Below are 23741 nucleotides of genomic sequence, written 5' to 3' on the forward strand. Positions count from 1 at the left end.
GTTGGGAGGTGGTGGAATCTCCTTCCTTAGAAGTTTTTAAGGTCAGGCTTGACAAAACCCTGGCTGGGATGATTTAGCTGGGGATTGGTCCTGCTTTGAGCAAGGGGTTGGACTAGATGACCTCCTCATGTCCCTTCCAATCCTGATATTCTATGATGAGAGGACAACTGATTGTTCTCCACAAGGCTCAGAATACCAGGAATGTACAGTACAGCTGACAGCTGTACGTACAGCACTCTGATGACTAAGGGAAAGAAGTGCTTGTCTCCTCTGTGTCACTGTCTCACTTAATAGTGCTCCAGTGCTGATGTCTCGTTCAAGCATCAGTGTGTGCCAGAGGGGCTTTCAGCAATCTCTTTGTTCAGATCTGACCTTGAGGCCTATGAAATCCTTAGAGCAAGAGTTGTTCAGGAAATGGAAAGGCATATGGTGCCTGAGTTAGTCCCTGGCCTAAATGCTGGGAGCCGAAGGGGAGTGCGGGGAGCAGCATTGTAGATTGCCTGTCCACTTCACCCATATGTTCAAATTGATCTTCTCATCTCTTCCTCCTTCTTTCCAGGAGTTGGTAACTTGTAGTATCCCTTTTATCTCAGTTCAAGGTAAATTCCAACTACAAACTATTTGATCTTCTTTGAACTAAGGTACTTTGGGAATCTACTGGAAGGGTTTCGTCCATCCCAGTTACAGTTTCAGTAACAAAAATTCCAAACTCTTATCAGGTTTCCAAAGGGGGGTTGAATTCTTCTTCTTTGCCCAGTTTCTGTTTCTTTTGGTTGTGGCAGCAGATTTTGAAATGGCAAAATTCAGCAGCGTTTTCCGTCTACTCATTTTGATAGTTAAGGAAGATGCCTCTGCCTAGAAGGAAATTATATTTCTTTGCTATCTTAGCCATGAAAGTGAGTAATAATCAGCCCCTCCTGGGCCATTACAATTATTCCAGATGGAGTAAGGTTTCCTTCTTTACAAATCTGGTTCTGAAGATAAGTGATAGATTTTGTTCACTGGCCAGAAGAGGCAGGATGATGCTTGGAGATTATTTTGTAGCTCTGACAAGGTGTCTCAGTTCTTAATCATGTCTCATGAAAATTTACCTCAGGAAGTACAGCTGTAAGATCTTCACTTCTCTGTGAGTCCTGATTTTGCTCGATTAGCAAAACAGATGAAACTTTTCTACTTTCCAAGGTATCAGGTTCCTGACCAGGTCTATTGGGTTTTCAGAGCCATTGGAAATATTAGGCCTTTGAATTCCAAAGCAGGTCTGAGTTCCAGCAGCCTGCTTTCTCATCATGTTTCAGTCTCACCAGAAAGGGAGATCTGGTTGGTCTGTGCAAATCTTTCCCTAATAATCAGAAGTCACCCCCGCTCTACTTCAAATGTATCTGTAGCTGCTGTGACTCAGTGGCAGTTGGAAGGTTTACACAGGACCTCTATAACGAGTACTAAATTCTACTCCTACCCTTTTCCACTTCATGGGGACTGTGCAGTTCCAAGGAATAAAAACCAATCACTTCAGTTCTATAGAAAGCTGAAAAAATGCTGTATCCTCCAGTTTTAAATTCATGCCAGAATCTTATCTCTTCCTCATCCCTTTTCATGTAAATTAGAATGAATGGAACATGTGGCTAAATCCTATTATCAATGTTCAAAATGCTATTACCAACTCCATTTTATCACAGGGCAGCTAAGGACTTGGAGAGGGAGGTTACTGAGCTAATATTCTCCAGACCCACGGTTCCCTTGTTCCAGTATCAAAGCACGTCAAAGTCTGAAATCACTTGTTTAAAAAACAATCCTTAAAAATGAAGGTCTCGGTTTCCTTCTGTTCTTCAGGAAAGAGAAACCATTAAAACCCGCTTCCCAGGGCAGAAACAGACCGCAGTAGAGGTAGAAAATCCCATGTAAGCAAATGCTCTTTTTCGAAGATTGAAATGTGGAAGAGCCTTAAACAGACTTTAAACAAACTCACACATCTTAGAAATCTCACTTCTGTGGGAACTGATTTCCCTCATGGTGGCTGGATCCATGCCCCCAGCAACTACCTACCTCTTCCTTTTAAGTACTCCTGGATAATTTCCAGATAGGCTAAAACAGAGGTGGGCAAACTACGGCCCGGGGGCCACATCCGGCCCTTGAACTCCTGCCAAGAAGCGGGATCTGGGGCTTAGAATCATAGAATATCAGGGTTGGAAGGGCCCTCGGGAAATCATCTAGTCCAACCCCCTGCTCAGAGCAGGACCAATCCCAGAAGCAGCAGCATGTCCCCCATCCAGCTCCTACGCAGCCACAGTTCCTGGTCAATGGGGTCTGCAGTGGCGGCACCTGTGGAGGGGGCAGCACACAGAGCTTCCTGGCCATGCCTCTGCGTAGGAGCTGGATGGGGGGACATGCTGCTGCTGCTGCTGCTTCTGGGAGCTGCTTGAGGTAAACCACTCCCAGAGCCTGTCCCCCTGACCTCATCCTGGGCCCCAACCCCTTGCCCCAGGCCTGATCCCCCTCCCGCCCTCTCACCCCTTGGTCCCAGCCCAGAGGACCCTCCTGTACCCCCAACCCCTCATCCCCCACCTTATTCCAGAGACTCCACCCCAAGCTGGAGCCCTCACCCCCCTCCCACACCCCAAACCCCAATTTTGTGAGCATTCATGGCCCAGATGTGGCCCTCAGGCCAAAAAGTTTGCCCACCCCTGGGCTAAAAGGTTGGCCCAAATGATTCTGTGCCATGCCAGTTAACTCTTGCCTCTGAAACTGTAGACCCCTGACTCAACCTCCCTACTGACTGTCTTATGCCCTAAATGGGTAGCACACAGGGGAAGGCACTTTGGTTCTACTGAATTAAGTATTCACAGGCAGGAGACCTGGATACTTCTCCTTGTGCTGACACTTATTTCCTGGGTGAAATTAGGCAAGTCACTTAACTTCCTGCTTACTACTCAGTAAAATAGAGGTAATAATAATTATTTACCTATTTCTAGGCTGCTAGGAAGATTAAATGGGCATGTTTAAATGATTGTGAATGCGGTGCAAGCTGGGGTGTAAATTTACAGTGCTCCAGCATGCCACATACCAGTTATCTTTATGTATCCTGCTGCTGCACAGTAAAAGTTCCCTAGAGTGCCTTGTGTACTTCTGTTTCAAACAGCAGTAGTTCAGTGCACACTAGGGAACTTCTATTGCACAGGAGCAGGGACCACAAAGATAGTTATTGCACAGTACACTGGAGCACTGTTGATTTACACCCTAGGCTGCTGCTCACTAATTTATGTTTAGACAAAAACATAAGAACGACCATACTGGATCAGACCAAAGGTCCATCTAGCCCGGTATCCTGTCTTCCGACTGTGGTCAATGCCAGGTGCTTCAGAGGGAATGAACAGAACAGGTTATCATCAAGTGGTCCATCCCCTGTTCTCCAGTCCCAGCTTCTGGCAAACAGAGACTAGGGACATCATCCCTGCCTATCCTGGTTAATAGCCATTGGTGGACCTATCCTCATGAATTTATCTAGTTCTCTTTTGAACCCTGTTATAGTCTTGGCCTTCACAACATCCTCTGGCAAAGAGTTCCAGAGGTTGAGTGTCCATTGTGTGAAGAAATACTTTCTTTTTTGTTTTAAACCTGTTGCCTGTTAACTTCATTTGGTGACCCCTAGCTCTTGTGTTATGAGAAGGAGTAAATAACACTTCCTTATTTACTTTCTCCTCACCCATCATGATTTTATAGACCTCTATCATATCTCCCCTTAGTTGTCTCTTTTCCAAGCTGAAAAGTCCCAGTCTTATTATTCTCTCCTCATATGGAAGCTGTTCCAGACCCCTAATCATTTTTGTTGCCTTTTTCTGAACCTCATTCCAATTCTAGTATGTTTTTTTTTTTGATGAGACAACCATATCTGCACACAGTATTCAAGATATGGGTGTACCATGGATTTATATAGAGGCAATACGATATTTTCTGTCTTATTATCTATCCCTTTCCTAATGGTTCCTAACATTCTGTTAGCTTTTTTGAGTGCTGCTGCACATTGAGTGGATGTTTTCAGAGAATTAACCACGATATCTCTAAAATCTCTTTTTTGAGTGGTAACAGCTAATTTAGACCCCATCATAGTATATGTATAGTTGGGATTGTGTTTTCCAATGTGCATTACTTTGCATTTATCAACATTGAATTTCATCGGCTGTTTTGTTCCCCAGTCACCCAGTTTTGTGAGATCCCTTTTGACTCTTCTGAGTCTGCTTTGGACTTAACTATCTTGAGTAGTTTTGTATCATCTGCAAATTTTGCCACCTCAGTGTTTACCCCTTTTTCCAGATCATTTATGAATAATTTGACCTGTACTGGTCCCAGTACAGACTCCTGGGTTTATCTGTCTCTATTCTGAAAACTGACCATTTATTAATACCCTTTGTTTCATATCTTTTAACCAGTTACTGATCCATGAGAGGCCCTTCTCTCTTATCTCATAACTCTGTTTGTACAGTTCTTGGAAAATATAAAACTCTGTGAGTCAGATTCTCTGCTGTAACTCTGAAGTGCAGTTATACCAGCAAACAGTTTAGTCCTATAATTTTAATTTACTTTATTTTATTATTTTCAGAGTTATTAGGTATACCTTGGAGGAGCAGGGAGCAGCTTTGAAAATGGGAAACCAATCTCTTCTGAATTCTGCTGACTTTCACTGAGACTAGTTGGGAAGGGGCTAGTGTGATTCTCACGGTACATAAGTAGGGAAAGAATATGGGTGTAATATAGAATACAGTATTACTGGTAGAAACATTTTATAAAGAGAGAAGCTGTTTTTAAAAGAGAGAAAGTATTTAGAGTAGCAGTGGTACTTTCAGGCTCTGCTGGAAGGAATAGCTTTAGTGGAAATATTTTCTCCCTGGAGCCACTGACTCAAACCTTTTACGCTCAGTATGGCTAAATTGGGTTCCATGCAATTTACAAGCCTTGATAAATTCAGTTGCCAGTCGGAAGTGAGAGGGCCATCTCCTCCCCTACATTAGAGTCACCTTGCACCACTCCCTCAACTCAGAGCAACCATAAAGCTGGCGTATCCAGCTCTGGGAGGATCTCTCTGTATGGAAATCTCAGGTGACATAGAGGCACTGTAGCATCTTCCATGTTACCTTCTCCCTGCAGGCATGGCACAGGGAACCCTGGTCTCTGATCTTCTTGCAGATTTTCTTTACTAGATCTTCTGACTTGTCTGAGACAGCTTTGCTCCACAAGTTGGCTGTGAAGCAGGCGCTCATTTATCACTTGAATAGGATCAGGATTTTCTGGAAAACCTCCATATTATTGGATTTGGAGGAAGGGTGCAAAGGCTGACCAAATAGATCCACCTTTGTATTGAGATCTGTTGTTTGCAGACAGGCTTTTAGTTCCAGGTGGTATTTAGCACCCTGTCCCACTAGAGCTACAGCAGATCCTATGGCAAGAGTGAGCATAATAGATGGGATCAAGAGCTAAAGATTTCCAGAGTGACCATATGAAACTCATTGTACGTTTTTACCCAACATAATAACAAGCCTAGATCAGATGCCTTATTGAGACAAGTATTTCACAATCCCTCTGCTGTGGCGGATTGCTGCATGTCTGATCCCCAGTGACTCTTTGGTGGCAATGTCACTAGTGGAAAAGTAGATTACTTACTAGTAATTGGAGTTCTAATAATATATGGTCTCCACAGACCTATACTCCCTCACACTTCTTTCCTGCTGCATCAGGCCCCTTGTGTTTCCAGTCCAGAGGACATTAAATGAATGAGGAGAGGCCACATGCCTCTTTCTAATCTTTGTCTCGCTGTTCATCTCCATGAAGGATACACATGGACTTCTCTTGAGGCTTTCTGCTTTCAGCCATTCTCAGGTCTCACAGCTTGATATGCAGATTCCAGGAGTTGGACTACATGAAGGCAATATTTTTCACGCACTCCAGTTGTTGCTAAGCTTTTTTATTCCACCATGAGTATGAGACATGTTCTTGTTTGTATTTTTGTTTCGGAGTCACTCTATTCCTACTTCCAGAAGCTGCTTCTTGTGGCAATACTGAACTGGGAATATTAGAATCAAAGCGGGATACTTGATGTGCTCATTGTTACCTTGGTACCTAGAAGCCTCCTCCATAGCAGTGCTGGTAAGTTCTGAAGACAAATCACAGGGTTCTTTTCTTCAGCACAAGTAAAGCTTTGCAAGTAAAGACTATTAAGTGGACATTTGAACTTCCATACAGAACATTTTGATTGTGGGTCCTTTCGGGACATGATGTTTGCAAAGTATCAGAGGGGTAGCTGTGTTAGTCTGGATCTGTAAAAGCAGCAGAGAATCCTGTGGCACCTTATAGACTAACAGACATTTTGGAGCATGAGCTTTCGTGGGTGAATTACCCACTTCTTGTCAGTGCATGTAAGTGAAAATTTCCAGGGGCAGGTATATATATGCTACCAGCAAGCTAGAGATTAACGAGGTTAGTTCAATCAGGAGGATGAGACCCGTTCAGCATGGTCAGGTGTGAAAACTCCAGAGAGGAGAAATGTTCTGTTAGTTGGCAAGCCATTCACAGTCTGTTCAATCTGAGCGATGTGTCTCAAAATTTGCAGATGAATCGAAGCTCAGAGTTCTCTTTGAAGTCTGGGCCTTAAGGTTTTTAGCTGCAGGATGGCCACCTTAAGGTCTGCTATAGTGTGGCCAGGGAGGTTGAAGTGCTCTCCTGCAGGTTTTGTTTATATTGCCCATTCCTAAATCTGATGTGTCCATTTACCTTTTCGCGTAGAGAACTGTCCATTTGGCGATGTAGATAGCAGAGGGGCAATGCTGGCAATGGATGGCGTATATTAATTGGTGGATGTGCAGAGTGAATGCAACCGGTGATGGTGTGGGCGATCTGGATAGGTCCTATGATGCGTGTCCGCTGGGTAGGTATTGGTGCAGAGTTGTCATCTAAGGTTTGTTGCATGGATTGGTTCCTGAGTTGAGTTACTAAGTGTGGTGTGTGCAGTTGCTGGTGAGAAATGTTTCAGGTTGGCAAGTGTCTCTGTGGGCAAGGATTGGTCTGCCACCAGCCTGTGAAAGTGAAGGAGTCATGTCCAGGATGGGTTGTAGATCCCTGATGATGCCGTTGGAGGGGTTTTAGCCTGGGGGCTGTATGATTGGCCAAGTGGAGTCCTGGTTGGGTTTCTTTCTCGGTTTGTCTGGCAGTAGGAGGCTTTCTGGGTACAGTCTGGCTCTGTTTATCTGTTTCCTTATTTCCTCGTGTGGGTATTGTGGTTTTGAGAATGCTTGGTGGAGATTTTGTAGGTATTGGTCTCTGTCTGAGGGGTTAGAGCAGATGTGGTTGTACCTCAGTGCTTGGCTGTAGACGTTTGCAAAGAGTATTATGACCAAAAAAGATGGCAGGAGAGAACCCTATAGTGCAGTGACGACTGCTAAGAAGAGCCTATAATTAAATAAGTTGAACTTAATTTGTGTGGATATTTCCACAACCGTTTGTACCTTTTTTTCTTTAAGAAACTTTGGTGAGGAGAGTTGCTCTAGACATCAAATTAAAATGGAATCTATAAAGACTTACAAATTATCTTCTCTGAAACTAAAGTTGAATTCTGTACCTTCTAGACACTGCCAAGTTTGGTTCGGATGTGTAGTAAGGAAAGATTGCTGGAAGAACGAGTAGAAGGAGCCGAAACACTAGCCTATCTAATTGAAACAGATGTTGAGCTCCAGAGAATTGCCAGTATTACAGACCATCTTATTGCAATGCTTTCTGACTACTTCAAGTATCCCAGCTCAGTCAGTGCAATCACCGATATCAAAAGGGTATGTGTTTTTCTCTGTCAGTTCAGAACTTCTCAGAATACCTGAAAGAGATTTTGAAACTGCAAATGTGTGTCTTAAGTATGCAGAACTTTCATTAAAATTGTCTTTGTTGTTGCACTGCTGTACTAATGCCTGATCTTCTTGAAATCAGTGGGAGTTGGATCGGGCCCTCAATGTTTTTGGCTCTTTAGGCACAAAACCTTTCTTTTGTTGTATGACTCTCCCTCCTCCCACACTGAGGAGGAACATTCCAGGCAAATAGCACTGTAGGAGCAGTGAGCAGGAAAGGCCTGTTAGCCAAGCACTCTGCACAAGCACCTACTCCACCACCTTCTAGACAGCTCTTTAGCCTCCTTTGCAATAGGAGCATGGATTGCAGAATCAGTCTCCCTGTATTGCTTGCTATCTCTAACTTCCCTCCTCTCACTGGGGAAGGGAGAACATAAGAAAGGAATGGTGATCGGTGATCTCAGGGATGGAAAGCATTCTTGGCCTTCCCCTGCCCCTTCTTCCACTGATTTGGAATGTACTCCAGAAAGACAAAGGTCCTCTAATCCCCTTTGGTTCTGGAATAGCCCAGGAAATCACAATTGGCAGATTTAGTTCTCAAACTCCTATAATATGGGGTTATTCCGGCTTACCCATGTTTACAAAATGCTCTGAGAGCCACAGATGAAAAAATACCACAAAAGTACAAAGAATTGTTAGCCAAATTTTAAATGGAATAAATAAGACAAAAAAGAGGTTCAGTAACTGGCTGGGAAGCATTAGATATTGGCTAGAGAATCAAAAAAACAACATTCCAGACCTGAGTCTGACACTGTGTTTTTAGCACTTTTTATGGATGTTCAGAGTAAAGGTCAGCAGCATTGCACATGTATGTCCATTTCAGCCATTTGGTGAGTGTGAAATGGATAGTATCTTGTAAGTTGTAGGTGGAATGAGGCAGGGCTCTGCAGGATAAATTGTTCTATTAGAAAAATTGTTTATAATCATGAAGTAATGTACTGTACTGTAATGTGGATGCACTGAGGCAGAGTTAAGCTTACTCAGACAAACTTACCTTTGGCATTTCCTGACTTTTGAGTGCTTTACCCTGCAACCTCAAAATTCCCTTGACAGTGTTTTTCATGTTGAATTAAATAGATACCATTGCTTCATCTGTTGGAGCCTTTCAGCCAAAGTTCTAAGAGCAGTTTTGGTCCCTCGATACCATCCATTTTTATTGGGACTACTATCTAGATCAGGGGTCGGCAACCTACGGCACGCGTGCCAACGGTGGCACACACGCCGATTTGTAATGGCATGCCGAGGTTCCAGCTGCCGGTCCCACTCAGCCTGCCGCCAGCCTGGGTGAACGGAACTGCAGGCTGGCAGTGGGCTGAGCAGGCCGGCGGCTGAGACCCCGGCTGGCAAGGGGCCGGCAGCCGGAACTGAAACCTAGCCCAAATTCAGGAGCCAGCCAATACTGGGGCGTGGCGCACTCTCAGCTAGGAGGCTGCCGGAATTCTCCTGCAGGCTGGCGCAGTCGGCCGAAGCAGCAGGCAGTCAGACAAGTGAAAGGGGCCGGCGGGAGGCGCAGTGGAGGTGTCCGCGTCCCAGCCTGTCCTGCTGCCCCTCTCTCACCACTGTGGCTGGACACCAGGGCACTGCAGGCATGTGCCCTCCCTGCGGCCCCTGGGGGAAGGGAGTGGCAGACCAGAGGGTCTTCTGCAGGGCTGGCTCCAGCGTTTTTGAGGCCCAGAGCTGAAAAGAAGAAGAAAAAGAAAAAAAAAAGCTGCTATCGCGATCTGCGGCAGCTCTACCGCCGTTGCTTCAGTTTTCGGCAGCTGGTCCTTCCCTCAGTGAGGAACCCGCCGCCAAAGAGCCGGACATGCCTCCCATCCGTTGGTCGCTCTCCTGGTCTTCTGCCACCGCCCCCCATTTGCCTGCAGATGCAGTGCCCCCACACAGTTGGCCCACAGCTCCCTTGGCAAAAACAGGAACAGCATGGGGCAGGGAACCATCCAGTTAACCCAGCCACAACTGGGACTGTCCCAGGCCATCCCCAAGTCCCCATCCCCCCGCAACTTCCCCCTATACCCCACAACCTCCTGCCCTGAACCCCTCACGCCACCCAACCCTGACTCCTACACTTCCCATGCTCCCAGACCTGACTCCTGCACCATCCACATCCCCACCCCCTGCTCTGATCCCCCCCCGCAACCCCTTGCTCTGAGTGCTCCCCCACCACATCCCAGCCCCTGAGCTCCTCCCCCTGTGAGGGAGGTTGTAATACAACAGTACCTGTAAGAAATTTAAGTTACTTTTGCCACTACCGGAACCCCAGACCAGCAGTGGACTGAGTGGGGCCAGTGGCAGGCTGAGAGGTTCTACCTGCTGCTGGTCTGGGGTTCCAGCCACCAGCCCCCCCTGCCAGCCAGTATCCAGACTTCCAGCCCCACTCAGCCCACTGCTGGCCTGGGGTACCGACAGCCAGCCCGGGGCTCTGCTCGTGGCCTCAGCCACTCCCTGCTGTGATGCACATTGGAAAACTCAGCAAGGAAAAGGATCACACTAAGCTGATAAGATCGGCATTTTAATTTTATTTTAAATGAAGCTTCTTAAATATTTAAAAAACTTATTTACTTTAAATACAACAATTGTTTATTTATATAATATAGACTTATAGAGAGAGACCTTCTAAAAACATTAAAATGTATTGCTGGCACGTGAAACCTTAAATTAGAGTGAATAAATGAAGATTTGGCACAGCACTTCTGAAAGGTTGCCGACCCCTGATCTAGATCCTATGGCAGTTTAAAGATTAACAGATTTATTTGGGCATAAGCCTTCGTGGGTAAAAACCCCACTTCTTCAGATTCATGCAGTGAAAATTACAGAAATAGGCATATATATATATATATATATATATATATATATATATATAGGCACATGAAGAGAAGGGAGTTACCTTACAAGTGGAGAACCAATGTTGAAGGTCAATTCAATCAGGGTAGTTGTGGTCCACTCCCAGTAATTGATGAGGAGGTGTCTGTAAAGTAAGGTAACTCCCTTCTCTTCATGCGCCAATATATATTTATGCCTGTTTCTGTAATTTTCACTCCATGCATCTGAAGAACTGGGGTTTTTACCCACAAAAGCTTATGCCCAAATAAATCTTAGTCTTTAAGGTGCCACCGGACTCCTTGTTGTTTTTGTGGATACAGACTAACATGGCTACCCCTCTGATATCTAGATCCTAGTAAATCTAGTTGTTTTCCCCCAATCTGACCATGTAACTCTTTCTGTGGGGTGAGCATGGCGAAAGGAGGACATTTTGGTCTGGCTTGTAGAGAAAGAAGAGAGTGGGACTCATTTTCTCTGGGAAAATGTAACTAATCTCATCCTGTATTTTGAGAGGTTGCATACATATGTTGCTTGGTTATTACTGTTTATCTGTATAGGCTACAATTCAGCAAAGCAATCACATGTGTGCTTAACTTTAATTATTAACTTCAATGGGATATAAGCACATACTTAAAGTTAATCTGCAGTTTCAGTGGTAATCCTGCCTGTTTGGTGTGTAATGCAATCAAAACCTGAATAAACAGGCACTAATCTATAACAATTAAGAAAATACCACGTGCAAGTTTAAATTCTCTTTCATAAAGCATCCAACTTTGATTTACTTTTTTTCAATAGCTTGACCATGATTTAAAGCATGCTCATGAACTGCGCCAGGCTGCGTTCAAGCTGTATGCTTCACTTGGAGCAAATGATGAAGACATCCGGAAGAAGGTGAGTCTGGGAGAGGGTCATCCTTTGGTATTGGCAGCAGTCATGCAGGGAAAAACATCAACCTGAAAGTCATGGTGGAGTGCCTTATCGCTGATAGAATGAGATAAAGCAGAGAGAATAAAAGCATAAGTGAAGGATGAATAGAATGCAAGTTTGGTTTTTGTTCTAGTGTGCACATGTTGGATTGACGAATAATGTGTTATGTTAACCTTATGGTGCACTTCTTTTGCATGAGTTCCAGAGAAATTTGATTTCACACTGTGAAGCAACGAACATTTTGACAAAATAGAATACTGTCCTCCAGGTCATTGATGAAGATATTGAACAAAACCGACCCCAGGACCGACCCTTGGGGCACTCCGCTTGATACCAGCTGCCAACTAGACTTGGAGCTATTGATCATTACCCCTTGAGCCCAAATCTAGCCAGCTTTCTATCCATCTATCAGTCCATTCATCCAGCCCATACTACCTTAACTTGCCGCAAGAATACTGTGGGAGACTGTATTCAAAAGGCTTTGCTACAGTCAAGAGGCCGAATATACATCCAGTGCTTTCCCTCATTCACACGAGCCATTTATCTCATCATAGAAGGCAATTAAGATTAGTTAGGACATGACTTAGAACACCTTGGTGAATCCATGATGACTGTTCCTGATTCACTTCCTCCTTCCTCTCAGTGCTTCAGAACTGATTCCTTGAGGACCTGCTCCATGATTGTTCCAGGGAGTGAGGTGAGGCTGACTGGCCTGTGGGTTCCCTGGGATCATCCTCCTTCCCTTTTTTTTAAAGCATGGGCACTTCATTAGCCTTAATTTCCAGTCACCCAGAACTTACCCCTGATCCCCATGAGTTCTTCAAGATAATGGCCAGTGGCTCTGCAATCACATCCACCAACTCCTTTAGCATCCTGTGGTGCATGCGCATCTGGCCCCATGGTGCATTGTGCTTGATCACAGCTTTTCTAAATAGTTCCCAAACACGTGATTTCTCCACAGAGGTGCTGGTCTTCTTCTCCCATGCTGTGCTGCCCAGTGCAGTAGTCTGGAGCTGACCTGTTCGTGAAAGACAGAGGGAAAAAAAAAGCATTGAGAGTACATTAAGACTTTTCCACATCTTCTGTTACACTAGGCTTGCCTCCCTCATTCAGTAAGAGGCCCCCACTTTCCTTGACTTTTTCTTGTATTTGCTAACATACCTCAAAGAAACCCTTTCTTGCTACTCTTAAACATCTCCTTGCATTAACTGCAACTCCAAGTGTGATTTGGCCTTCCTGATTTCACTCCTGCATGCCTGAGCAATATTTTTATACTGCTCCCTCGTCATTTGTCCAATCTTCCACTTCTTGTAAGATTCTTTTTTGTGTTGAAGATCAGCAAGGATTTCACTGTTAACCCAAGCTGGTTGCCTGCCATATTTACTGTTCTTTCTACACATCAGGATGGGTTGTTCCTGCAACCTCAATAAGGATTCTTTAAAATACAGCCAGCTGTCCTGGACTCCTTTCCCCCTCATGTTGTTCTTCCAGGGGATCCTGCCCATCAGTTCCCTGAGTGAATCAGAGTCTGCTTTTCTGATGTCCAGGGTCCATATTCTGCTGCTCTCCTTTCTTTCTTGTGTCAGGATCCTGAACTCGACCATCTCATGGTCACTGCCTCCCAGGTTCCCATCCACTTTTGCTTCCCCTACTAATTCTTCCCAGTTTGTGCACAGCAGGTCAAGAAGAGCTCTGCTCCTAGTTGGTTCCTCCAGCACTTGCACCAGGAAATTGTCCTCTACACTTTCCAAAAACTTCCTGGATTGTCTGTGCATTGCTGTATTGCTTTCCCAGAAGATATCAGGTTGATTGAAGTCTCCCATGAGATCCAGGGCCTGTGATCTAGTAACTTTTGTTAGTTGCTGGAATAGAGCCTCATCCACTCATCCCCCTGGTCTGGTGGTCTGTAGCAGACTCCCATCACGACATCATCCTTGTTGCTCACACTTCTAAACTTAATCCAGAGACTCTCAGGTTTTTTCTGCAGTTTCATACCAGAGCTCTGAGCAGTCATACTGCTCTCTTACATACAGTGCAACTCCCCCACCTTTTCTGCCCTGCTTGTCCTTCCTGAACAGTTTATATCCATCCATGACAGTACTCCAGTCATGTGAGTTATCCCACCAAGTCTCTGTTATTCCAATCACATCATAGTTCCGTGACTGTGCCAGGACTTCCAGTTCTCCCTTCTTGTTTCCCAGGCTTCTTGCATTTGTGTGCAGACACTTAAGGTAATTTGCTGATCGTTCCGCTTTCTCAGTATCAGACAGGAGTCCTCCCCTCTTGTGCTCGCCTGCTCTTGCTTCCTCCCGGTATCCCATTTCCCCACTTATCTCAGGGCTTTGGTCTCCTTCCCCTGGTGAAGCTAGTTTAAAGCCCTCTTCACTAGGTTAGCCAGCCTGCTTGCGAAGATTCTCTTCCCTCTCTTTGTTAGGTTGAGGCCATCTTATTCTTGGCAGTATCATTGATGCCAATGTGGAGCAGCAGGAAGGGGTAGAAATCCAGGGGCTTGATGAGTCTCGGCAGTCTCTCCATCACATCGTGAATCCTAGCTCCTGGCAAGCAGAGACCTCTCTGTTTTCCCGGTCAGGGTGACAGATAGATGACTCAGTCCCTCTGAGGAGAGAGTCCCCAACCACCACCACCCACCTCTTTTTCTCTTGGGAGTGGTGGTCATGGAACCCCCATCCCTAGGACAATGCATCTCTTGTCTTCCAATCGATGGAGTTTCCTTTTGCTCCCTTCTCTCAGATGTATCATCTAGTCCACTCTCCGCATTAGTACCTGTGGAGAGAACATGAAAACGGTTGCTCACCTGTATCTGCATTGCTGGTACATGGATGCTCCTCTTTCTTCTTCTGGAGGTCACATGCTGCCAACAGGGAGGCGATACTACATATGCTGGATGTTAGGAGACCCCTAGCATTTTATTTAGCCAGGACTAAGGACTTTAGCAAGTCTCCTGAACTTTTCCTTTGATTTGCAAAAGATTCAAGGGTTCTGCAATATCAACTCAAGGACTCTCCAAATGGGTCTCTAGTTGCATTAACCACTTTTACCAGGCGTATAACCTGCAGCACTCCACAAGATGTGTTTATACCTTGGCTGCGTTTTTTTTAAAGATGTCCCCATCTCAGAAATCTGCAGGGCAGCAACCTGGGCCTCTGGCCATGCTTTTGCGGAATATTATGTGATTCTTCAGAGCTGAAGTCTTGAGTAACTATCATCAATAACAGAAGCACCAGCACTCCATGTGAGATACTGCTGTGAAGTCACCTACAATGGAGTACCTATAGGGACACTACTCAAAGAAGAAGAGGAAGTTATTCAACTTGTGGAGTAACAATGGTTCTTTGAGATGCATCATTCTGTGGATGCTCCACAACTTGCCCTTCTCCTCTTTACTTCTGTGTTCTCAAGAAGGGATTCTTCTCTTTGAGTAGAGAAGGAATTGAGGGTGGTTCGCCGGCACAGTGCTATGTAGCCTTGAGGCGGGCCGACCAGACATTTCTACCAAAATTATCCGATTACGGGTGCAGATACACCAACAGTGGAGCACCCATAGGCTGACACATCCCAAAGTACCATCTTTTCTGCACAAGGTGAGTAACGTTCTCTTGTTTTGCAGTGTAGCATAATGCAAACTTTTTCTCAGAAGTAAACATAAGGAAGCAGTAATGTTTAAAAGGAGATTCATGACTAGCTTCTACCAGGCAAACCACACTGGAGATGGCAGTGCATATTATCCCCAGTGGTAATAACCAGAGTATTCTCTCCTACTTGGCTTGTCCGCATCTGTGCATATGAGGCATTTACGTCCACTTGGAGCTTGTTAGTTCTGATAGACCTTGACAGATGTTTATGGTAACCTAAGAGTGAAATGTGGCGATAAAATTACTATGAAAATAAATATTGGATTTTTATTATCAATAAAATAGGATAAAAAAGCAAGAATGACATATCACAATACACATTAATCCTGAAAATGCTGCAAAATAGCTCTAATATAACTAAAGGAATTTTCAGGACAGAAATGCCAATCACTGAAGGCAAGATTTAGCATTGAAACCTCACCAGGCTGGAGATAGAATTGCTGTTTCAAGGCTTAATTTACTAGTAAAATACTTTACTACATACAATGTAAGGTGCTTTGTTTTTCGTGGATGCTACTGAAAATAAACCCTGTCAATATTTTTTAAATATGACAGTAAGATATGAATTTTTAGGGGAAAAAGAGGATTTTTTGTTTGCGGGATAATTTTATCTCCTTCACTGAACTAGTTTAAATCATTTGATTTGTCTTGACCTCTTCTAAAAGGTGCACCCCCGCTTCGACTAAAACTAACGTGACTGCTGGAAAATGGAGCCCCACTAACCTTATAGTATCACTTCCCAAATATCTGTCACCTGACACAAATCCTTATGCCTTATTCGTAATTGTTCTCACTTGTCCAAACAGTGTGATCTTTTATTTGAACATGCAATATCTTATTAACAGAAAGAAAGGGTTCATGTGAAAACTGATATTTAAAAAACTCACTGATTTATATTTATTCTAGCAACTCCATGCTTCAAAAACTATTTTAAAAATTGTTGTGGTAAATAATTCTCTATTTAACTCTTATATTCTGTCACTTTCCATATATGGTGTGAAATTCTGCTCTAAGGCCAATACACCCAGTTGACTTAAATGGAGTTTTACTGATGTAAATGAGTACAAAAGTTTGCTTAGTGAGATTTAAGTGGTTTTTTTTCACTGCTTCCAAAATTTGTTTAATGTGAACTGATTCTGTACCGTGGTGCTATTTTCCAGACTTTATATAGGCTTATGTAATGGTCCCCTAAAACCCATACGAAGCAGGATAAATATTTCAGTTAAATGATGATTCAAAAGGACTCTACATATTAAGATCTAAGCTCAGAAAAGTGCAGACTAACCATTAAAAAGTCTTTTTATAATATTATTTGTGTAATTTCTTTCTAATAAAATATTTATTTTTAAATTGTTGATTCATATTTGTGGTATCATAGTTTGTAGTCTTATTTGCAATATACCACTGATCTACAAATCGTATGTTTGAGAGTGCTTTCCAACTGTTTTTTGCAGGGTTTCTTCCTTACTAAACCAAAGAGATTCTTAAAGCATATCTCTTTTGTGAAAGGGATAAACTTCTAACAAATTCACAACAACTTTGGAGGATAGAAATAGTGAAATATACAATAATCTCCACAGTGAATTTATTGAAGAAATTGTAATAGTTTTAAAACTGATTAAAAATTTGATCAGTGTGTAACTTTAAATTCATTGCCCTCTGAGGGAGAAAGGTTGGTTTTGTGGTTAAAGCACTGGAGTGAGATTCAGGAGATCTCTGTTCATTTCCCAGCTCTTGCACACATTCCTATGCAACCTTGGGCAAATCAAATAATTCTCCACCTCCCACGAGAGTTGATTATAAATTAATTGTCTATGAGGTGCATACATACTACTGTGATGGTGGCCATGTAAGTACACAGATCATTTGCCACTCTTCAAATGATCTGTAAACAGGGACAGATTTCTGTGTTTAAGTATATGTAAGATACTTACCTTTTTATTCAGTGTATTTCTTTGTAGCATCTAGAAAGCCAATTGATTAGACTCTTCCTGTTGGTATGCATATTTCCACCTTTTCATGTTCTCTGTATGTATAAATATCTCCTGTCTGTGTGTTCCATTCTATGCATCCGAAGAAGTGAGCTGTAGCTCACGAAAGCTCATGATGAAATAAATTTGTTAGTCTCTAAGGTGCCACAAGTACTCCTGTTCTTTTTGCGGATACAGATTAACACAGCTGCTACTCTGAAAAATGACTAGTAGTTGTCTTATTAAAATGTCAAGGAACAGAAGAAACTCAGATGAGAAAACATAGTCTAGTGCAGCGGTCCTTTTTACCATTGTGGGTTGCGTGTGCAGCTCTCTGTGTTATGTGGGCCGCATTCACACACACTATATATACTACCTGTATGGCCCTTAGAATGTTACATGGGCTGTAGCTGTGTGCTGATTAGGCCGCAAGTGGCCCGTGGGCTGTGGGTTGAGAGCCACGGGTCTAGTGTTAAAAACACAGGACTAGGATTCAGAAAAACTAAGTTTGATTTCTGGCTCTGCCACAGAATTGCTGGTACACCTTGGCCAAATAACATAGCCATCCTGTGTCTTTCTCCATTGGTGAAATGGGGATGCTAATACTCACCTACTGTGTCTCCCAAGGGTATTAGTGGTTGTTTTGTTTGTGAAATGTTCTGAGATGCTCCGATGAAAAACACTGCAGTACTGCAAAGTATTTATGTATGTATTCTGTCTTGTCAGCTGATATGTCTAACATTGATGCCTTAAGACCTGTCCTTTTCTGTATTTGTATGTTAGTTCTAAGCGGTATTCTGCAGGACTGTAACATACAGTTGTACAGATTTGGTAAAAGTGTCTTTACATTCCCTCTTTAGCTTCATACAGCATTGAGTCATGAATGCCATATAATGTTATGAAATTATACCCAAATGAAACAGAAGTTTTACTACTTGGTTCTAAGCATGCACTGAGCAAGGCTTTCCTCACAGGAAATTTCATTTGAGAAGATTGTCTTGATCCCATCTTCAGGTACAAAGATTATGGGTATCATATTGATTGTATGAGGACCAGACAAGAGGTTATCACTTCCCTACTTCTCCTGTTCTTTGGGTCAGGAAAGGATCAGGCAGGGAACAGATTTCACTTCTTCCTGTCTCATCTTCATGGGGTACAGGAGGGACAAAAGAGAAAACTGGGCGAACATGTCATGTGAAAGCAACAGAAGGTGATGTACCACTGAGGGATTGAACCTGCTTGTGGGGACAGGGTATCGCACATAGGAGAGTCCAAGCAAAAATGTTGCCTAACAGAGGCAATTGCTCTGTGGGGTGAAGGTAGAGGCAGCATTCAATGGAAAAGGGTATATGGGATGGTGGCTGGATATCTCAGAAAAGAGAGCTAGGTGTCTCAGAGGGGTTGTATGGTGTCAGTGGGGTCTGAGTCACCTTCAAAGGAGAGGGAGAACAGAATAAGGAGACAGAAGAATGCGTCTTGGAGTAAGACTGTTTGTCTGTTCAAGGGTATGAAAAAGGTGCTTCTTGAGGTGAAAATGGGGATGTCATCTAAGTGACCCTACTCTCTCCCCACCTTTCCTGTAGAGCCTATGCGCTCGCTCTCCACGAACCCCATGTGCTTATTACCTGCTGCTTCTTCGAGTGATAGTCCCTATTGTATTCCACTGAGGGTTTATGCATGCTCACCATGCATCCGGAGCCAGAGATTTTTCAAGTAGTCATGTCCATTGGTCTGCACTTGTACCCTTGGCTTGCCTCATCCTTTTGTCCGAGGTGATAAAAGATGGGCCGGACTGACCACTTCTCCAGTTCCTTCTCACCGCTGTATGATCCGGGTCAGAACCATTAGGCCATGCCTACACTTACAAGCTTACAGTGGCACACCTGTACCAATATACCTGTCCTGCTATAAGAGCACTCATGTAGCTGTGTTATGCCGACAGGACAGAGGTCTCCCGTCGACTTAATAAAAACAGCTCAACGAGCAGTGGTAGCTGTGTTGGTGGGAGAGCGCCTGAGTGATTATGCTGGCAAAACTTATGTTGTTCAGAGGTGTGTTTTCTTTCACACTCCTGTGAAAGAAAGTTTTGCTGACATAAGTGCTAGTGTAGACTTGTCCTATGTGTCCTCTTCATGTGACACACTTAAAAAATCTACAGTTGTACATAGTTAGTTTTACAGTTTTTACCATTTTTATTGTTTTTGTTGTAGTTTTGAATAGTTTGATAGTTTTAGGAGTAGGATTGGGGAAGTATCAGGCAATCTTCACCTCTCCCTCCAGCAGCGTACACACTTCCACTAGCTCTGACAGTGCAGCCGATGGAACTGAGTTTTAGTCTTTGGAGGACTCGGATGAGGGTCAGAGACTATCCATCCCTTCCCACCACTATGAGTACCTATGGAGGCCTTTCACATCCTGGCAGTATCCTCAACTCCAGCGGCCACAGAGCCACTAGTGCTGAGGAGGGCTCTTTCCAGAACCATCATGCTGGCCCTATGGGGATCCTGGCCCCAATACCCTCCTTTGGAACCTGCCTGTTCCATTAGGGAGGCTTCACCTATTTCACCATCGTGGGCACCTTTGAGCTCGTAACCAGTAATGGGAGATGAGCCATTCAGTCTTGCTGGAACAGTTGAGATACCTGTTGTCCTCTCCTGATGCAGCAGTGGCTTCAGCATCCCCCATCTTCTGATGACTACTGCCAGTTCCAGGATCTCTTGCATAGAGTGGCGGGTGAGCTTCATATTCCTCTGGAGGAGATCCAAGACACTGAGCATAAGCTGCTGGATATACTTCACTCATCAGAGCCAACCAGAGTTGCTCTTCCAGTCAACAATGCCATTCTCGAGCCAGCTCGCACAGTTTGACATACACTGGCCATATGTATACTTACCCCAAAGTGGGCTGAAAAAAAAGATATTTACTAGCCAAGGGATCTAAATTTCTGTTTTCACACCCACTTCCCAATTCACTTGTGGTGCAGGCAGCGATGGAACAAACTAGGCAACAGCATCCATGCTCCACCCATCTGACTGGGAGGGCAAGTGACTGGACCTTTTAGGCCACAAAGTCTTCTCTTCAACCAGCTTTCAATTCAAGATTTCGAATTATCAGTCATTACTTGCCAAATACGATTTTCTGAATTAGAGCAAATTGGAGGACTTTGTCAAGAAACCGCCACAACAGGACTGGGCCTGCTTTCAGGCAGTAATTGAGAAGGGGATGCTGGTAGCAAAGACCTTGCTCCAATCAGCAGCAGATGTGGCAGATACTTCGTTATGCTCAGTGGCCACTGGCATCGTCATCAGGAGGGAGTCGTGGGTCCATTCCTCTGGTTTTCCCAGGGAGGTACAAAACATCATCGAAGACTTCCCTTTTGGGGAATCCTATCTTTTCAAAAAGAAAATGGATGATTCCCTCCACACCCTCAAGGATTTGAGAACTACACTCTGTTCCTTGGGTATTGCATACCACCGCCAAAATGTAAGTTCTACTACCCACAGTCTGCACAGTATTACAGAACTTCTCAGTTTTTCCATCAACAGCCTTACGAATCACCAAGAAAGCATCAGAAGAAAACCACAGTCAGGCAAAGAGAGTAGATGCTATTGTCTAATTGATGAGTTCAGTGGTTCCATAAGGGAAATAAGGGATGTTGTTTCTAAGGTAAATTCTCTTTTCATATGCAAAATTTAGAATGTTATAAATCACAGTAAAACAGTAGCATTTACACGTAATACAAAAGTTATCCACCTTATGTTGTTTATGCGCCTTTAACCTTTTTCTCCAGATCATTGAGACTGAAAATATGATGGACCGAATTGTGAATGGCTTGTCTGAGTCTAGTATCAAGGTGCGGCTATCTGCAGTCAGGTATGAACTTTCCTGGTCTAAATAAAATAATTTTCAGTGTGTGTAATCCTGCTTTCTTTTGAGTCCTTCATTTGCTAGAAATTATGGTATCCGTCAAACACTAAAACTAACCTAAAGCAGTTTCTAGTCTCCGAAAATTCATCAAAGATAGTAGTAAAATATTTCTTGGTGTTGTATTAATTATCACGAAATTCCTGGCTTTATCTGTATGGAAAGACAAAATGAAAGAATTTCACAGATCTCATTTCATTTTTCTTTGTAGATGTTTGCACAGTTTGTCCCGGTCTGTGCAGCAGCTACGGACGAGTTTCCAGGATCACGCCGTATGGAAACCCTTAATGAAGGTGACACGAAAAATAGCAAGAATTATACACTTGGAAGTGGATGTGATCTGTTATAAGTTACAATGTCTTTTTGTAGAATCTTAATAGGTATCACCTTGACATCTGATATGTGTGATCTTCTCTGGAGGCTTACAAATCAGCAAAAGCCCAGTAACAGCAGACAGTGTCATTGCCTGCACTTTCTCTTTTGAAATGTAACACAATGTATTACAAAATAAGACAGACACTGAGACCCAGGTTGTCCCTAGCCCTTATTCAGGAACATAGGAAAGGGCTCCCCTCTGCTACCCTGCTCAGCCTATAACGTGCAACTGAGGTTGAGGCTGCTGCTGTGGGGAGGGGATATTGATCCTACATTCCAGCTGCTTTACTTTCCCAGGGAGCAGGATGCTGGAAGAAGCAGGGACATGATGTGGGTAGAGCATTCCTCTTCAGCCTAATGCAGAATCTCTCTGTGTTCCTCTTGGGGCAGTGCACTGCACTGCTGCCTGTGGCACAACTCCCAAGTCCAGCCCCAGAAGCACCAGCCCCATGGAGGAGAGGGGAAGCATGGCTTATGATTTTAAAATCAGGCTGCCTAAACGTAAACTAGAAGGAAAAATAGCACGTATTGCATTGTCATATGCACTGCAGTTTATTGAACAACTTGAGTGGTTGTGAATAACAGGTTGTACTGAATTAGTGAAAAAGGACAGAGGAAGACTAATTGTACTGTATATACTGCTCTATCTATGGGAAAATGGCAGTTTCTGGAGGAGAGAATGGGGAAACCAACCAGAAACAGTGTGTAAGGCTAAGACATTTTGTTCCTGTGATTTGCCTAGTTAAGCATAGAACAAAAGAGCAGATGCGCTGGTACAGGTGAGAGAGAGAATGAGGAAGCTATCAGGCACTCTGTGCAGTGTCCTATTTCTGCAGTTCCACGTTTGCCCTCAGGTATGCAGCGTGACTAAGCTTATTGCATAGAACCCAATGTTGTTATACTGAATAGCTGACATCTGCATGAAAACCTGTTCAGTGCACAGCTTTGATCAAAAAGGCAAATAAAATATTATGGTACCTGAGGAAACGGATAGAGTACAGCAGCTAGCACAATGGGGTCCTTGCCCATGACTAGCACTCTTAGCCACTTCTGTAATACTACTGATAAATAATAATAATGAAAATATTATGTTGTTGTGTAAATCATGATATAACCGTACCTAAACAATGTGTTCAGTTCTGGGCACATGACCTCAAAAATCATTCAGAAGAAATAGGAAAGGTACAGAGAAGGGCAACAAAAATGAGTAAACAAATAGAAAGATTTGGGCCATATGGCTTAGAGAGTTGATGAATTAATGATGACATGGTGGAGGTGTATAAAATAATGAATAATGTAAAAAAGTCAGTCAAAAATTCCTGTTTACAATTTTTCATATTAGTAGAACAAGGGGACACTCAATGAAATTAAAAGGTAGCAAATTTTAAAAGGGAAATTATCCTGTGGAACTCATTGCAAATCCTGAGTTTAACAGGATCCACAGCTAAGTTAGACAGGATAAAAATATGTAAAGGATATAAACTGCCCTGTTTCATGATATAAGCCAGGCAAGCATGTCAGCAACCGTAGCTTCAACACATCTTCAGAGGTTGTGGAAGTGGCACAGAACCAAGAAGAGCCACGGACTCTGACAACAAGGTACATAAGGGCTTGGAGAATGCAGGCCTTTGTTAAAGGCAGCAACAGTACTGCCATTTTGAGAACTACCCTGGCTTTCGTTCACAAGTGAAACAGCACAAGTGTATCAGATCCAAAGGGATTTCTGAACCAAGAGATGACTCTCAACCAGTCTGGTTGATGCTTCAGCAGTGAGTGCTGGGCCTTAGAATCTTTTCTCTTGCTGCTGACTGTGCCACCAAATGAGGGTGTGATGGTTTAATTGTGGATGACATTTGACCCTGACTTGGGATAGGTGACTTTTGTGGAACAAAGTAAGACTTCTTTGCCCATTACCCCTCAGATTTCATTAGTGCTGGATGCCTGGACAGTCTTGGGTCTTAGTTTTGAGGTTTGGCCTCACTGCCAACAGTGGAGTTTGCGAGGAGTATCCGGGAGTCTCAGATTCAAGACTGTTGCTTTGTAGGTCCTTATCCTCCAAGCCTACAGTCAGGGTCTCTCTTGTACTCCACCCGTAGACACATTAAGGTTTCTTGCAGACAGGATTTATCTGCCTTGGGAATCTCTAGAGCCTGGATACCTCATAGGACAACCACCTTTTCTTTATGAATTCT

The 23741-nt window shown here is 43.7% G+C and overlaps 1 protein-coding gene across 7 annotated transcripts in view; it reads left to right on the plus strand.

Moving 5' to 3' along the window:
- ARMC8 (armadillo repeat containing 8) overlaps window positions 1-23741 on the plus strand; it is a 213783-nt gene that overhangs the window by 148222 nt on the left and 41820 nt on the right. For all 7 annotated transcript variants that reach the window (XR_012656387.1, XM_032763603.2, XM_075068605.1 and 4 more), the window contains 4 exons: window positions 7611-7811; window positions 11496-11591; window positions 21041-21123; window positions 21386-21467. Coding sequence is in view for 6 of the 7 variants with exons in the window: in XM_032763603.2 (XP_032619494.1) it covers window positions 7611-7811; window positions 11496-11591; window positions 21041-21123; window positions 21386-21467 (462 nt within the window). In the remaining variant the exon portion in view is untranslated. The remainder of the gene's footprint in view (window positions 1-7610; window positions 7812-11495; window positions 11592-21040; window positions 21124-21385; window positions 21468-23741) is intronic.

Source organism: Chelonoidis abingdonii, chromosome 8, assembly GCF_003597395.2.
Source record: "Chelonoidis abingdonii isolate Lonesome George chromosome 8, CheloAbing_2.0, whole genome shotgun sequence".
In the NCBI taxonomy this organism is placed as follows: Eukaryota; Metazoa; Chordata; order Testudines; family Testudinidae; genus Chelonoidis; species Chelonoidis abingdonii.